Genomic DNA, 14,712 nt, shown 5'->3' with positions numbered 1-14,712 from the left:
AAGTAAAAATGCATAGTTGGAGAGAAAGAGTTGGGGGAAACGAAACCGAACACTGTTCCTTTAGGGTATATAAGTAGTCCTGAAATATATGCAGAAACATTATGACAATTACCTCCTGCTTCTCCTTTGGGAAAACAAATATAAATTATTTAAGTAGTGGAATATGAACATATACAGTATCATTTTTAAAGGTGCAGAAACCCGGTAAATAGGCACTGTATCAATTCAGCAGTTTTTTTCAGTAAGTGACAGTTTTCACCTCTCCTTCCATATGGAAAGAAATACACCTGTGTAATTACCAAATGTTTTTTTTCCTGAACAGCTAGCCAAGCAAATTAGCTAATAAACAAATAAAATCCCTACACTTCTACCTATGCAGTTAGGGATGAAAACCTCTGCATAGATGCCAGAAATCAAGTCACTGTTTATGCAACTATAAAGACTCCTCTGAAAACACACATACCCAGAAGTAGTTTAAGATGAAATAGTCCTGGATCACCCAAGACGGATTTTTTAAAGACCTTCCCTCTCCTACCTTACCCCAGCAATTCATAGGCTTCAAGCTGCACCCAAGGAATCCCATCTTTCCAGCCTAACCACCTATACAAACTCCTGCATCCTGCCAGTCCCAACACTCTTCAAATTCTTGCTATTAATTAGTTCTTGAGCTCTGTGTCACATTTTGCTCACCTCATTAGTGCCTGCAAAACTCTTCTGCCTCTGAATAAATGATACTTGTATTAGTCGTAAACACAGATGCCATGATCTTGATCTATTTTGTATGGCCCACCCCAAGTGTCACTTAAGGACAAGGCTTTCCAGCTACAGCCGTTTTGGAACGTAACTCGCTAAAAATTCCTCTGTGCTTCGTACCTCAGACCATACATCTTGCATAGGTATCACGAAGATGAAATTGGAAAAACCGGTTCTAATAAATACATGTAAGCAATCAGATCAACAAAGGTGTGCTGCTGAATCTCACAGCCTTCAGCGTCAAAAGCAGCAACACAGCCCATTGTTAATTGCCTTTGCTGAAGGGTATTATTGCTGTCACAGACTCTGCCTGTTGCATCAAGTAATTTGTTGATGCTTTAGAAAAAGTTTATTTTCCTGTAGACTTCTTGGGCTATATCATCTACACAAAACAAATCAGGATGAGTTTTGGGAGGTTTTTGGCACTGAAGAGTCAGTTGGGACTTTTGGAAAACATCATGCGGACCCACAGGTTTAACCACACGAATCTGCAAGCCTTACTTTCAGTTCTGACTGTTGTGTCTGCTCCTGTTGCTATAGAAACAGACTGCACTGCCAAAAATGGAAGGATGACAATCATCTGGACAAAAAAAAAAAAGGAGAAAAAGAGAAAGAAAGATGGGAAAGCAGCTAAAGATTATTTTAAAAGCACTCTCACAGCATTTTGGTATTGTATCCCTTTTTATAAGAGAGACAGCTAGAAGCTATCAACAGAAGTAGAAACCATGTCTTACATTTCAGGAGACATCAACTTCCAACAGCACTTCCCCTCAATTATCCTTCTAAGTTTTGTAGTATCTATGTGGGGAAAACAACCTACATTACAACAAACAGTTTCTGATCACTGGAACCAACGAAGTCCCATTTGCTAGACTGAAGTTTCATGGTTTAGCTGAATTGCATTCAGAGTTTCTGTTATTTTTGCCCATAATCTCTTTCTGCGGAATATTTTGGGGTTTTGTGTTTAACTTGCCAGAAGACCGGCAGGCAGCGGGCAAGATCCGGTGGATGCCCAAACCGCTGCCTGTCCTATCCTGCCACGTATTTTCGCACTGTTGGGCACTGGCCACCCGCTAGACATGTTATTTCCACAGGCCCCTGGCCTCCATGACACCGTCACTCTCCTTTCTCTCAGAAAACGGGAAATACCAACGCTGCCCCTCCCTGTCTTCCTCCTCCTGCCCTGACGAAGGCCGCGGGTGCCCAAGGCCCGGCTGTGGAGCGGCCCTGGCTGGGCTGCGCGGGGCTCTGGGACAGCGAGCGGGACAACCGCCGCCCGCCAACCGCTCCCCCCCCCCGCCGCCACCTCACACAAAGGGGCGGCTGCGGAGCTCCCAAGTCCCCATCTCCCGTCAGGGCCGGCCCGGTTCCCGCCGCCGGGCAGGCTCGGCCCCCGGCCCCACCGGGAGCTGCTCACCGCCCAGCCGCCATGAGGCTGCACCCGGAGCGCCTGCCCCGGGCCTGCGGCGCCCAGCCCGCCCCTCCGGGGCCTGGTAGGCAGCTGCCCCCCGCCCCTCAGCCGCGGCCTCGCTGCTTCCTGGCTGGCGCGGGAAGGCCTTTTGGGACGCCGAGCCCCTCCTTTTCTTCGGGTCGGCTCTTCGGCTCTTCCATGGTGAATGTAACATTCACAAGGGCCGGGCTGTCTTCTCTGAACTTTTCCTTCTTATCTTTCACCTTAGATTTTAAAAAATGTCATGAAAAGGGGACACTGCCAGCTTTAGTGTGCCTATTGATGCTGTCCCGTCTGTTTGGGGAAAAAAAAAAACCAAATGCGTGTCTATTTTTAAGCAGAGAACTGCAGCCGTGCTGCTTTATTTGTGAAAGCAGAGGAGCTGTTGGCAGAGAGAACGGCAGGTGGAGATCCTCTGGCACATTTTCTGAAAGGACAACTGTACTTCGAAGAGGTTGTGGTTTCCTTCTTTTAAGTAAATGTTATCAAGCTGAAAACCTTCAATATGATTTCAGTGGGAAAAAGAGACACCTTAAAAAAACTACAAGAGATGGTTTCAGAGTTAATGTTTGTATACCACTACTTGTATTTAGGGGTTTTTAAATGTATATAGAAACAATGGAAGTTTTTTTATAAGTCCTAAGTGTTTTCCACCCTATCCAACTTTCTTGTGGTTGCTAGTGGACTTTACTTCCATTTTCTGTCACTTCTATGGTTGCAATTTTTTGTTCTTTGTTCATGACGAAAATGCTCCAGGTTGAAAAACTGTAGAGTAAGAGAGTATATACTGGAGAGTTAAGCTGCCATACATATACTTTGTTCTGCGTACTCCATTGTTTGTTCTGTCTTTCCCAGGGGTTGTATGAAGAAGCATTAATACAATTTGAAAAAATCAAGGATACAGATTTTCAAGCAATGTATCAGCTTGGTGTAATGCATTATGATGGACTAGGCACTAAAGAAGACCCTGTGAGTCATCTAGCAGTACATTTTTTACTTTTAATATTAGCTGATAATTACTAAAAGCTTCTTTGTAAGCTTGATTCTTCAGTTTAAAATTAACAGGTCTTTGATTTAGAATTAATTTTAAAAAGAACAAAAGTTTACAAGGTATCATTAAAGAGAGGGTTCTGGGCTGAAGAAGATCTCAAAAATAGCTATAACAAAACAGGTTTATATGAAAAATAACTTGTATTTTAAAATATAACTTCTAAGGGCTTGGTTGTACTTTGTGGGGAAGCTATGTTTACAAATTGCTATCAGTACAATGGAAATTAAACAATTATAATTCAAAGTGTAAAACATCTGGCACACAAAGATGTTTTTAAGGTACTTTCTATTCTCTTAACACGGATGCTAAAGAAGATTGTGCTTCTGCCAGTGGTTGGCAGTAATATTTTTTAATTAGATAAATGAAGAATTAATCTGCAAGAATTTGAAGAATTCAAATTGAAGAATTACATTAAAAAAAAAAAAAGAATTGCTACAATAAGAAGAGAGTTAATTTATTGGAGAATATGATCTTAAAAGAGTGGTAAGAGGAAAGAATACAAAGAGGATGAAAGAAAGGGTAGAAAACAAGAAAGGTGGGCATGAAAATTAACCAAATGGTGTATTAACAGATCAGACTTGTCTGGTGCTTAGAGGATTGTCAGCAGAGCAGAAAATACTCTGTTGGGTTTTAGGGGTGGTTCCTTTGTTCTCTATGCTGTATGTCTGTATAATTACCGCATTGGTTTACTTGCACATAAACATTTTAGCAAAGTTTCTTTTTTGTGTATTACAACATAAGAGGTGAATAAAAGAGGAACCTTTTATAAAGGTCTATTTCTAGTATATTAAAACAAGGTGTCCATGCTAAATCTTAACAGTGGAAATCTTGTTTCCAAAATACTTACAGGGTCCTTGGATGATACACCATACAACTGCTCATATGCCATGTTCTCCATCTGCTTATTTAACGTGATCATTTTTTTGTCCATTATGAATCTGAAGTATTTTTAACGGAGGAACTTCCGAGTGTACTGTTGTATCACTTTGCTCTCTGTTACGGTTGGTTTAGGATTTCAAATACATCACGCAATATCAAAAAGTTAACAGAAGTCTAAAATTGAAAATGTAGCGAGTTTAGGATGTGACATATTTATGTAAGCACAAGAACATTTTTGAGAAAATGTTTATCAATAGAGAAGAGCAACATAATATCAGATGAACATTTATAAGGAAATGGTTCACATTAATATGCTGGAGTAGAAAATCAAGGGGCTGCTTAGTCACCAAAGGTCAGTCCTACCAGTGTGCCTCAGCCTTCCTTGAAAGTAGAAAAAGTACCTGTCTCACAGAAGTTAGTGGATTCCAAGGCTCTTTATTTCATCCTCTTTCCAGTCTGAATGTAATAATGAAAATATCTCAATTTTAGGAAAAAGGAGTGGAATACATGAAGAAAATACTCGACTCTGATTCCCCCAAAGCAAGACACTTGAAATTTGCAGCTGCATACAATCTTGGCAGAGCATATTATGAAGGATGTGGTGTTAAGCAGTCAACTAATGAGGCTGAAAGGTAATGGCAGTCAGTAATTTTCCTGATGAGTATAAGATGCTAAGATGCTCTGTTACTTAAACTTTCTTTGTCGCCATTTTCTTAGGTTGTGGCTTATTGCTGCAGACCATGGGAACCCAAAAGCAAGCGTGAAGGCCCAGAGTACTTTAGGAATGCTTTATTCTGTGTCAGTTCCAAAAGACCTGAAGAAGGTAAAGCCCACTTGTACTTTTTGAGTGTCATGAGTCCCAATTAATTTTGAATTTCACAGAAAGAGTACAGTGATCTATTTGACTCTGAAAGCTGTGTTTCAAGTACTGCTAGGCATTATCATTCATTTAAGCCTGTATGAACAGATGGCCAGAATCCCTCATTTTGACTGACTTGACACTGCTAGCTGAGATTATGTTTTGTTTGTTTGTTTGTTTGTTTTTTTAATGGGGAGTATCAGGAAGAAGGATATAATGGATTCAAGTTTTGTTAGTCTTGGTACCCTTCAGAAATGAAGCAGGTGCCACTGACTGACAGCTCTGACAGTAAATGAAGCAGGTTTAAAAGCCTTACAAGGATTTTGCTTTATCTTACATACAAGCACTTCTTCCAGGCTCGTTAATGTAAAAGCTTTTATGGGAACAGTATGCAAGAAAAGCAGCTAAAGTGAATATATACTCCAACTTTGTGCCTCTTGTTTAGGCCTTTTTCTGGCATTCAGAAGCATGTGGCAATGGAAATCTGGAATCACAGGGTGCCCTTGGTGTTATGTACCTTTATGGACAAGGTCTACGTCAAAACACTAAGGCTGCTTTGGAGTGTTTGAGAGAAGCAGCAGAACGTGGAAACATCTATGCTCAAGGCCATCTTGTGGAATATTATTACAATAGAAAATTTTATTCAACAGCTGCTGCAGTAGCCAAAAGGTAAAGTTAGTTTCACTTTATTTTTTAATATAGTTCTTCATGTAAGATCATGGAACTCAGATTAAAATGATTAAGTTCATGCTCTTGTCTCTCAAACTCAAGAAAAGTCTGAGATGATGAATTGCAAGACCTCACCTTTAAAGAGGGAATAAAGTATTAATTTTGTCTGTGGTTTGCTACAGTTCTCAGTTATTCAGTACAGTTGAACTTTACTTTCTGATCCTGTGAAGCAAAACAGCCTTGAACTAGAATACTAAGTAGAAGCCCACACTCAGCTCTACCTTCCTGTCTCTTCACTCCACTACCTGCTCTGCGCTCCTGCCTTCATCATTTCCTTTTGAACCCCTGTAAGTATTCGGCTCTCCACATTCCCCATCTTAACGTCATTTCTACCCCCTCTCTTCCACCCCATCCTTTCCTCATGCTGTGGCTCAACCTGCCTTGGTCGGTTCCTGTGTCCTTCACAGGAAATGCAAGCATTGATACTGGGTGGGATCCTGCAGTAAAGCAGCACAGCCTGGCACCTACATGTGGCTGTTGCACACAGTGCCAAGTTATCACCCTTCAGCTTTTCACCGGTTGCTGCTTGTGGAGAAGCATGCCACATAGGAATTTTTAAGCCTGGACCACAAAATAAGCATCTGCAGGCAAGTGGTTTCTGGCCATTAGCTGCTTGTGTAGAGGTACTGGGCTGAGCTGCAGCCTGGCAGCACGGCCCAGCCTTTCCAGGGGGAGGAGAGGAAAGCAAAAAAAAAAAAAAATTAGAAAACCAGTTCTGTTGCTGACAAACAGCACGTTTCTGTGACAAACCTCCAGAGTGGGCCAGTATATGTTAAAAGTTCAATCCGTCAATCAGATTATTTATTTGCTGGAAATAAGATGCAGATAGACTACTTAGACAAGCTGCACACAACGGCACTCGTGCTTTTTGTGGTATGTTTATGAAGCTGTGGCTGCCCAGCAATAAACGTGTCACAACTTTCCATCTTACAGAAGCTGTGCCCTGTGCATGGCACTGCACAGCAGCAGCTCTGGAAATCCAGTAATTCAGCACTGACTGCTGTTTGCTATACTTGTTGCTGAAAAGGATGGTTTTCTCTCTGAACTGCTGCTTTTCTTTCTCTTGCACTGAAAGTAGACTGATAGCTATTCAGTCTAGTCTAGCTTATGTCACTTGGAGTGCATCCCCTCCAGGCAATGCTGCACAGTAAATATTCGGACAAGTAAACAGTGCACTTCATCAGCTGCAATTGTGACTGCAGAAAATAGCAATGAAATCCCATACTACAACCAGAAATTACTATTTCTGAACCAAAAGCTACTGCCACCCTACTCAAAACAGTTCCACTTAATCGGGATTGCAGCTGGCCTTGCAGCAAAAATCTCATAGCAGTTCAACCCAGTTGTATCAAGCATCAATACTGTCTCTGCTAAAATTTGTCCTTCTATGTCCTTACCAACTACATGGTTACATTATGTACAAAAATACAAACATTACGTGATTATGTACAGTATAACCAAATATAACTCCAAATATAACAGTGTATTTGGAGTCTAGATTAGCCATTGATACTTTACTTCAATTACTAATTTTGTTATCCCATACAGTTCTACTTACCCATTGCTATGGTATGTTCTTGAGGCAACTGTGCTGAACTAAAATTTTTACCTGACTTGTCTGGGTACTGTTATTAGAATCAGCATCCTGTTGTGCATCTTTTGGAAAGGAAGGCAAAAATGCCACATATCAGGAGAGACGAAAGAGACAATAGGTTACTGCTGTATTTGAATGTTCTTGCTAATAAGATTTTGTGGTGGTGTGTGTGTTTTGGTTTTTGTTTTTTGTTTGTTTGTTTGTTTTTCTGTTGCATTACTGTATTTGTTAATAGGACCAAATTAGGTAGGACAACATTGCTCTCAACACATCCAAGTGATTTAGCAGGCACTGACTTGCAGAGGGCTAGTTGAGAATAATCTTCCATAAACACCAATTTAGAGGGAGTAGCTATAAAGTGAAATGATTTGCACTTTTTTCTGTCAAGTCTGTGACTATGTGACACAACAGAAAACTAAAAAAATGGGTGAAACAGCATATAATTACTGTTTGGTATCTGGAAAGGATATGGGGCTTGGGGGTTTCTGTTTTTTAAGATAACAGTTAGAAAAAAATCAATTCTCACTTAGAAAATGTTGTACCTAATACTATAGTAACAATACTAGGTAATTATAACCTGATAGTTAAAACAATGTTCACTTTGTCCCTCTGATTCTTAATATGGTTCTTAGTAAAAACAATATGTTGAAAATAAGGTGATAGCAAGCAGATAGATGCATGCAGAAGAAAATAATTGAGCTAAAACAGTCAAAAGTGGTTGTCATAGGTGGGTCTTATAACCTGGGGCTCTCAAGTATGTCCAGGACCTTCAGATTACTGTGATTTGCCAATAACCTAGTAAGACCTTGTAATTTCAGAATCATGGAATGATTTAGGTTGGGCCTTTAAAAGTCATCCAGTTCCAACCCCCCTGCTGTGGGCAGGGACACCTACTACTAGATGAGGTTGCTCTATTACATGAAACAGGAGCTTTGCATTTCCTCCTCATATATATTGATTTCCATTAAATATTTCAATAGGAACAATTCATGTAAAACATGATGCCTTTTACAACTGGTATAACTATAGTGAAAGTGACTGCAAAAGTTACATATTTGTTTGCAATTTAATATCACAATATTCAAGCAAGACTAACTTCAAATCAAATACTGAATGGAAGAATCCTCATCATGCTGCTGAATACACGCGCGTTTCATCTTATTTTAGATAATGATGTAAATGGAAAGGGGGCATTATCAAGTCATATATGGTCAACTGAAATCACTGCTTGAAATCAATAGCATTATCTAATCTAATGCTGTAAATTCCACAACAGGGCTACAGAGAATGATGACATCGATGTGCTAGCAAAGACAACTGATTGTCTTCCCACATACGTAGCCAAGGGGGTCGCTATGGCTGCTTTCTACCTGGCCAGATGCCTCCAGCTTGGCCTAGGTGTACAGCAAGATCAGGCTGCTGCTAAAAAATACTATTCTAAGGTAAGTTGGGAAAGTCTTACAGACTAATTTAGATCTAATGAAATTGAGTGGTGCCTTGGATTTGAGTCTTTAAACTTGCTGTTTGGTTAAAAACTTCAACATTATTTATGTGGAAAAAAAAAATCTGTGCAAGAAAATGAAGAGTGATAAAGGTATATTGAAAACTACTAAAAATAGTCTTGACATTATCTGCCCACTTGCTTAAGCAAATAATGCATTCTGTCAAACAAAAAATAATCTGTGATAATCACCACAGCAGAGAGCTTGGTAACCTGCAAGAAAAATTAGCTAAACAATTAGAATGATTTTATCCCCAACTGATTTACTGTCTGTCATTCTCTCAAACTGAAAAACTGTAACTTTTCCTCCACTTTAGATTCTCTAACAGTTACAACCTTCATTAAAAACACTTAAATCAGTCATAACTGGTTGTCATGCTTATTTTTACATTCACATTTTTAGAGTTAGCTGAGTATCTACTGTTACTGATACACAGGGGAAAATAGGTCACATTTTTTGAAAGTTCTGAAGTTGAAGTAAGATTTACTGCCTGAGGAAAAAAAATCAGTAATGTCTTCTAGAAGATAAATCTGCTAAATAATATCAGTGATGTCCAAAAATATAATCAAGGCAAGATGATTATGCCAACCAAAGGGAGTGTAGCAAGACTGGGTCTGTGCTTCAGAGAGACTACGATTCCTGTGCATGTAGAGACCATTTGTTTCTGCAAGTAGAATACTTTGATGTCCAGCCTGGTGCAATTCAAATAAATGGAAAGTTACGTAAATGATAAATTATCATATAACCATTTTTGTGGCTCCTTACTCAGGGAAACCACTGATACAACAGGCCTAGCAGATCCTCTGAATACGTACATTTTAAACATTTTGCTCTCCTGCTGCGAAAAGTGTTATAGAGGGGAGGAGGAGATTGGGAGAGGAATGTAAGATGGGGTGTTATGACACTGTAGCCAGTAGTCCTAGGTAAGTCTTAAGGCATGGCAGAGGCCCATCAGGATTAAACTGCTGCATGGCTTTGTGTGAGCATAGCCCTTCCCACTGTCTTCCATCAGGTCCAGTGTAACCACCACAATTGAAAGAAAATTACAACTTTCACTCATCATGTACTAGCTGTACATCCGAGACTGATCTAGGAATATCACTACCTTTTTAGTTTAAAAAGAGATGATCTTTAATGATGGGTGCCATGCCTCTTTACATCAACAATAAAAGAGAAGGAACGGAAAATAAACAAGGAAGCTAACTAAAGCAATAACTTTAGAACAAGTGAAAGACAGGAGTTGTGGGTGTGTTCAGTTTCTTTTGTACCTGAAAAATAACTCTCGTGTTAACTGTACAATTATACCCACTTAAAATTAAAATCATGTTTGCTTTTGTAATTAACTGCTCAGCTGTGGTTTTGGCCTACCATTCTTAGACCCAGTCAGTTTTGAAAGAAGCGAGAAAGAGAAGATGGGTGTCCCAGAGGATACTGAAATAGGTGACTGAAGTAAACAAAACTGATTCTGTCTGTAAGCATATTTATGTTTCTGACTGTGGTGCCAGCACATGCCATACCAACAAACAGAATAAAAAAGTAAAACCAACACTAACACTGTAGTCAAGTACACTCCTTTTAAATACTGAATTTTTCTTCGGTGGCATCAGAAACAGGGATTTAAAACTTACTATATTAACTCTTAACAAGTTGATTATCTCAGATAATGTCAATAAAACTTAAAGACCTTATTAACGTTATATTGACCCTGTACAATTTTATTTTAGCTTTAACTAGAACTCTCTATTCTTCGTTCTCAAAGGCATGCCTTCTGGATCCTGCTGTTGCGTCTGACCTTGAACTGGCAGCTAATCTTGGGAGAATTTAGTGTTTCCTTTAACTGTGACTGGTATATAAACCATCTTTAATCTCCAGTAATTATAGACTGTTCATCACTTACTGCTGCTTTTCAACCTTCTATAAATTATTATTAAAGCAATTTACTGATTCTTTTTTATCTTGGAAAAAGAGAAAGAAGAAAGCTCACATTCTTTCTTTAACTGAGATGAGGCAAAGGCAGACTTTTAAAAATGGTATTTGAAGCCTTAAGGTTTCTTAAGGACATTTTCCTGGGACAGATGTCCTGTGTTTTCTTCATGTCATACTGCTATATAGCACATGAATCAAACCTGAATCTAATTAAAATGGTTGTTTCCTTTCCTGCATTTTTAGTACTTAAACATTAAATTTTAATATTCTGAAAAGCTTGAACCCAAAAACTTGTCTTGTTTTCACATGCAACTCATTCACAGGTCACAACCATTTTTAAACCTTACCTTTCTTAGTGGTGTGTGTACTATCTTTCACATGCTTTCTAATGCATTTAGATCTACTTACAAGTCTTAACGCATTTTACTCTGAGATTGCAGAGATTCAAAGATGGAAATTGGCCTGTATGACACTAAGCTTTACAGTTCAAACCATGTCAACTTCTAAAACTAGAAAATACTACCTACAGAATTATGGAAAAAAAAAAACCAAAACAGTATGAAAACATTCAATAGACATGTCCTCTGCATAAGGCCTGTTCTCCTCAATCCTTTTTCGTATTGCATTTACACTGCCTCGGTTTGTATTAGAAATAGCTGAACACCTTTTGGCTCTGAGTGTGTATGCCTGAGCAATGTTATGCTGAATCTTTTATCAGAAGATACTTTGATTAACCACTAGTAAATTTTACACATTGCTACGGTAAGCTTGCACATTTCTAAATACCTATTTACTTGTATAACTTTGTATGTGCAGAATTTGGCTTGCTTCTTAGGACTGTGCCATGTCTTGAGAACTTTTTAGAAACTCTGGGAACAGAAAGCTAGATGTTACTAAAAACACTGATTTAAATATAGCGCACAGACTTTATGTACCTTACAGTATAGCCAGTCTTAACTGCAAGCAGTTTGTCTAAGAGCACAACTGTACTGAATGTAAAAGAAAGTAATGAGTGTCACCTAGGGATTTTTGATGATGTTTAATTACTTAGATGTGCATTAAGACCATATTTACATATTTTTTACATAAATTAAAAAAACACTGAAGACATTGTTTTCTTTCCTTGTATAAAATAAGGGAAAGATTTGAAGGTTGTTTGAATAAAACAGCCCTGAGTAATATCAGGGAAGTTATTAGAATGGTTTAATTAAATGTCTACTTAATCACTCATAGAAGCAATTCATAAGCACTAATCTCTGAACTAACATTTAGCACAGGCATTCTGGCAGGACGTACCAGTTTACAACACATATTTTCGACACAGACTTCAAAGTAATGTAAATATCCCTTATGAAACTAGTGCTGTCAAACTCATTCGTTATTTGTCAGTACAGCCTCATTAACAAGTACTGCAATCCAGCTGTGTTATTTATTGCTTACAAATGCTTCAAACTACGGGAAGTCTTTGGTAAAAACAAAATTGATAAAATTTTCACAATAGCTTTACATGTAGTATTGCACGACAAGGCTTCTTCAATACACAAGAAAAAAAGGAATGCTCAAATCCTCTGTGAGGAGATTAGAACTGTACAACATTCATTAGTTTACCACTATAAGCAAAATTTCTTTTCATAAATGTTTAAAATATTTTCTGGTTTCTTTCAGCTTATATGAACATTTATTTTTCAGTCTATATTTGAAACAGAAGAGTAGTCAAATAGAACAATTTAAATAAAAATTGGCAACTATACAGCATTGTTTTGTCTACCCTACTACAGCATCAGATCTTTTCAAGTCTGTTTACTTCACAAAAAACTCAAGAGGAAAGAAAAACGCTAAAAATAATCGTAGTCCTCAGCCCTCTATGGAAAAGAGGAAAATAAGTTTCATGTCTATTATTGGACATAGACATTTCTCTAGTGGTCCAATTGTGCAGATTCAAACCTAAGTGGCATTAAGCTGCTCTAAATGAGCTCTTAGCTCAGGACACACTTCAGTTAGCAGCAGTTCCAGCAAAACCTGAAAAAGAGAAAAGAATTAAGATGAGCGCAAGCGCCAAATGAGAATTTCTCTTTCCTTTCTGTCATCTCTAGAGCATCACAGATACGAGAAGCACGTAGGGGTCATTCTGCTCATCATTCATGCAACTGCTTTTCTTTCATCCTGAAGCTAGCAAGCGCCCTACAGATAATATGGGAAATGTCTTGGGGCTGGCAGAAGGCAATCGCCAGGGGCAGCTGCTTTGGGCCGGCCACTTCCCACCCTGTGTGGACCGGCGCTGCCCCGCGGAGGCTGCGGCAGCTCCCTGAGCTGGTGCCAGGGCATCACCTCCCGAGCGGGCTGCGGTGCGCGACTGGCCGCTGCAGGAAACGAGCCAGACCAGAGGGGCCGCGAGTAGAAGTGTTAGACTGGGACCCAGCTGCTGCTAATCCGACCGGTCCCACCCAACAGTGGCAGAGCGGGGCTTCTGGAGGGCTGTCTTGTCCTAACCGTGAGCCAGTCCTGGAGCTCTCCTTCCCTGGGATTCTCCAAGACATGGCCATTTTTCTCAGCTACACAAAGAAATTAGTTCGCACCTTATGAGGTCGGGTAAGTTGGATGTGGCAGAGGATCTCTTTTAGACAAAAGCAGTACTGTTTCCAAACAGCTTTTTGTTATTTAAAATTAGTCAAGTGATAGAACCAAGTGTATTTTTTCTGACTTATTAAAATAACAACAACAAAAAGTTAATTGCACACGGAACAACAGTCCAACAAAAACAACCCCCCCAGGCTTTAATACTGAGTGAGCAGAGCTTGGCAATTAACGGGATTATAAAGTTAAAGGCTACTTTCCCGGTTACTCACATAGAGTAGATGCTTGTTAGCCTTTCTTTCTTGCAAGGCATTGAACACTTTCACTACACCATGGCGGGCGTTTTGTTGTCCAACAAGACTCTGCAGAGTATCTGCAACAAACGTTACTTCAGCTTACACTGTTTCACTCAACCAGGCAAAACCCCCCAGGTAACACTGCTACCCCTGAGGGAGGGAATCCAGAAACACTGCACTTCCTGGCCCTTGGTTACAAGGTAAATAGTTCCCATTCACCAACCTCTGAAAAACACACAGGTAGCTAAGGTCACAGGTTGAAAAGATACCCTTATTCTCACGTTACCCAAGCTAAATAATAATTATAATAATGTATGCATCTCAATAACAATATTTGAAGTGTGATCTACATGATCTACAGTATGCCTTTTAGGTAGTTCACCTCGCAGAATCAAGTATAATCTCACACATTATCAAACCATTCACTTAAACGCACCTTCAGCCACAAAGAACTCCTGTAACAGTTAAAACAGATTTAGCACTTTAATTGCCTCTCATACTTCACAGAAAATGCTTCCCACAAGCAAGCAGATAAGAGAATTCTAAAACAATTATTTACATTTTGGATTAAATTAGAGAATAAATAGCGATCCAATGCCTCATCATTAATTTGAAGTGCATTCAGCTACGCCCTGACATATCTCTCCAAACTCAGAAACAAACAAACCAAACCACAAACCAACTATGGAAGACTTTTCTAGGTAAGCAGGTGAATATATAACAGGGAGAGTAAATGGAGGGCTGTTCACACATCAATTGACGAGTATTTTGCATGCATACCTGCTGCTATTTCTGAAGTAAAAGTTGATTATATGAGGTATCTCAGTGAAGCCATAAAATAGCTCATTAAAGTACATTCTATTCGGATGGAGGGGAGAGAAAAAGCATTCAAGCTATATTTAAGTGCATTTCCAAGGGCAAAATGGAATGATTTCGTTTTCCCCGTAGGTGCCTTGGGGTTTACATAATCTCCGAAGAGTCAGAACTATGTAACTGGACTCCCTGACCTGTGAAGGGATGGGATGGAGCACCTCAGAAGGGTGACCCAGAAACGTGGATGCTGAAGAGGGAGCTGCTTGGGCTTGGGAGGTAAGGGCAG

The 14,712-nt window shown here is 39.5% G+C and overlaps 2 protein-coding genes across 5 annotated transcripts in view; one reads left to right on the top strand and one right to left on the bottom strand.

Moving 5' to 3' along the window:
* The first annotated feature begins 1,917 nt into the window (after positions 1-1,917).
* On the top strand, positions 1,918-13,577 carry LOC104356105 (LRP2 binding protein). Of its 3 annotated transcripts, XM_042807580.1 has the most exons (9): positions 1,918-2,246; positions 2,542-2,657; positions 3,059-3,172; positions 4,623-4,765; positions 4,851-4,956; positions 5,438-5,661; positions 8,592-8,757; positions 10,577-10,663; positions 12,837-13,577. In XM_042807580.1, the coding sequence occupies exons 1-8, from the start codon at positions 2,183-2,185 to the stop codon at positions 10,640-10,642; spliced, it is 999 nt and encodes a 332-aa protein (XP_042663514.1). In that variant the 5' UTR covers positions 1,918-2,182; the 3' UTR covers positions 10,643-10,663; positions 12,837-13,577. The 3 variants fall into 3 exon arrangements, with proteins under 3 accessions (XP_042663514.1, XP_042663515.1, XP_042663513.1); XM_042807581.1 differs by lacking the exon at positions 12,837-13,577 and having other exon boundaries at positions 2,545-2,657; positions 10,577-11,806; XM_042807579.1 differs by lacking the exon at positions 12,837-13,577 and having other exon boundaries at positions 10,577-11,806.
* The window catches only part of SNX25 (sorting nexin 25), an 86,627-nt gene continuing 84,068 nt past the window's right edge, over positions 12,154-14,712 (bottom strand). For both annotated transcript variants that reach the window (XM_042807576.1, XM_042807575.1), the window contains exons 18-19: positions 13,590-13,690; positions 12,154-12,762 (exon numbers count right to left, since the gene is read on the bottom strand). In XM_042807576.1, coding sequence (XP_042663510.1) covers positions 12,688-12,762; positions 13,590-13,690 — 176 coding nt within the window. In that variant the 3' untranslated portion in view covers positions 12,154-12,687. The remainder of the gene's footprint in view (positions 12,763-13,589; positions 13,691-14,712) is intronic.

Source organism: Tyto alba, unplaced genomic scaffold, assembly GCF_018691265.1.
Source record: "Tyto alba isolate M040663 unplaced genomic scaffold, T.alba_DEE_v4.0 Super-Scaffold_6, whole genome shotgun sequence".
NCBI lineage: Eukaryota > Metazoa > Chordata > Aves > Strigiformes > Tytonidae > Tyto > Tyto alba.
The sequence above is the reverse complement of the archived record's forward strand: the minus strand, read 5'-3'. Positions and strand labels throughout refer to the sequence as shown.

What these genes read in the sequence shown, in the direction of transcription:
- LOC104356105 (XM_042807580.1), top strand. Translation starts at nt 2,183, where the DNA reads ATGAGGCTGCACCCGGAGCGCCTGCCCCGGGCCTGCGGCGCCCAGCCC. An exon ending in GCCCGCCCCTCCGGGGCCTG is followed by an intron (nt 2,247 to 2,541) that starts GTAGGCAGCTGC and finishes TCTATTTTTAAG; the next exon opens with CAGAGAACTGCAGCCGTGCT. An exon ending in CTAAAAAATACTATTCTAAG is followed by an intron (nt 8,758 to 10,576) that starts GTAAGTTGGGAA and finishes TCGTTCTCAAAG; the next exon opens with GCATGCCTTCTGGATCCTGC.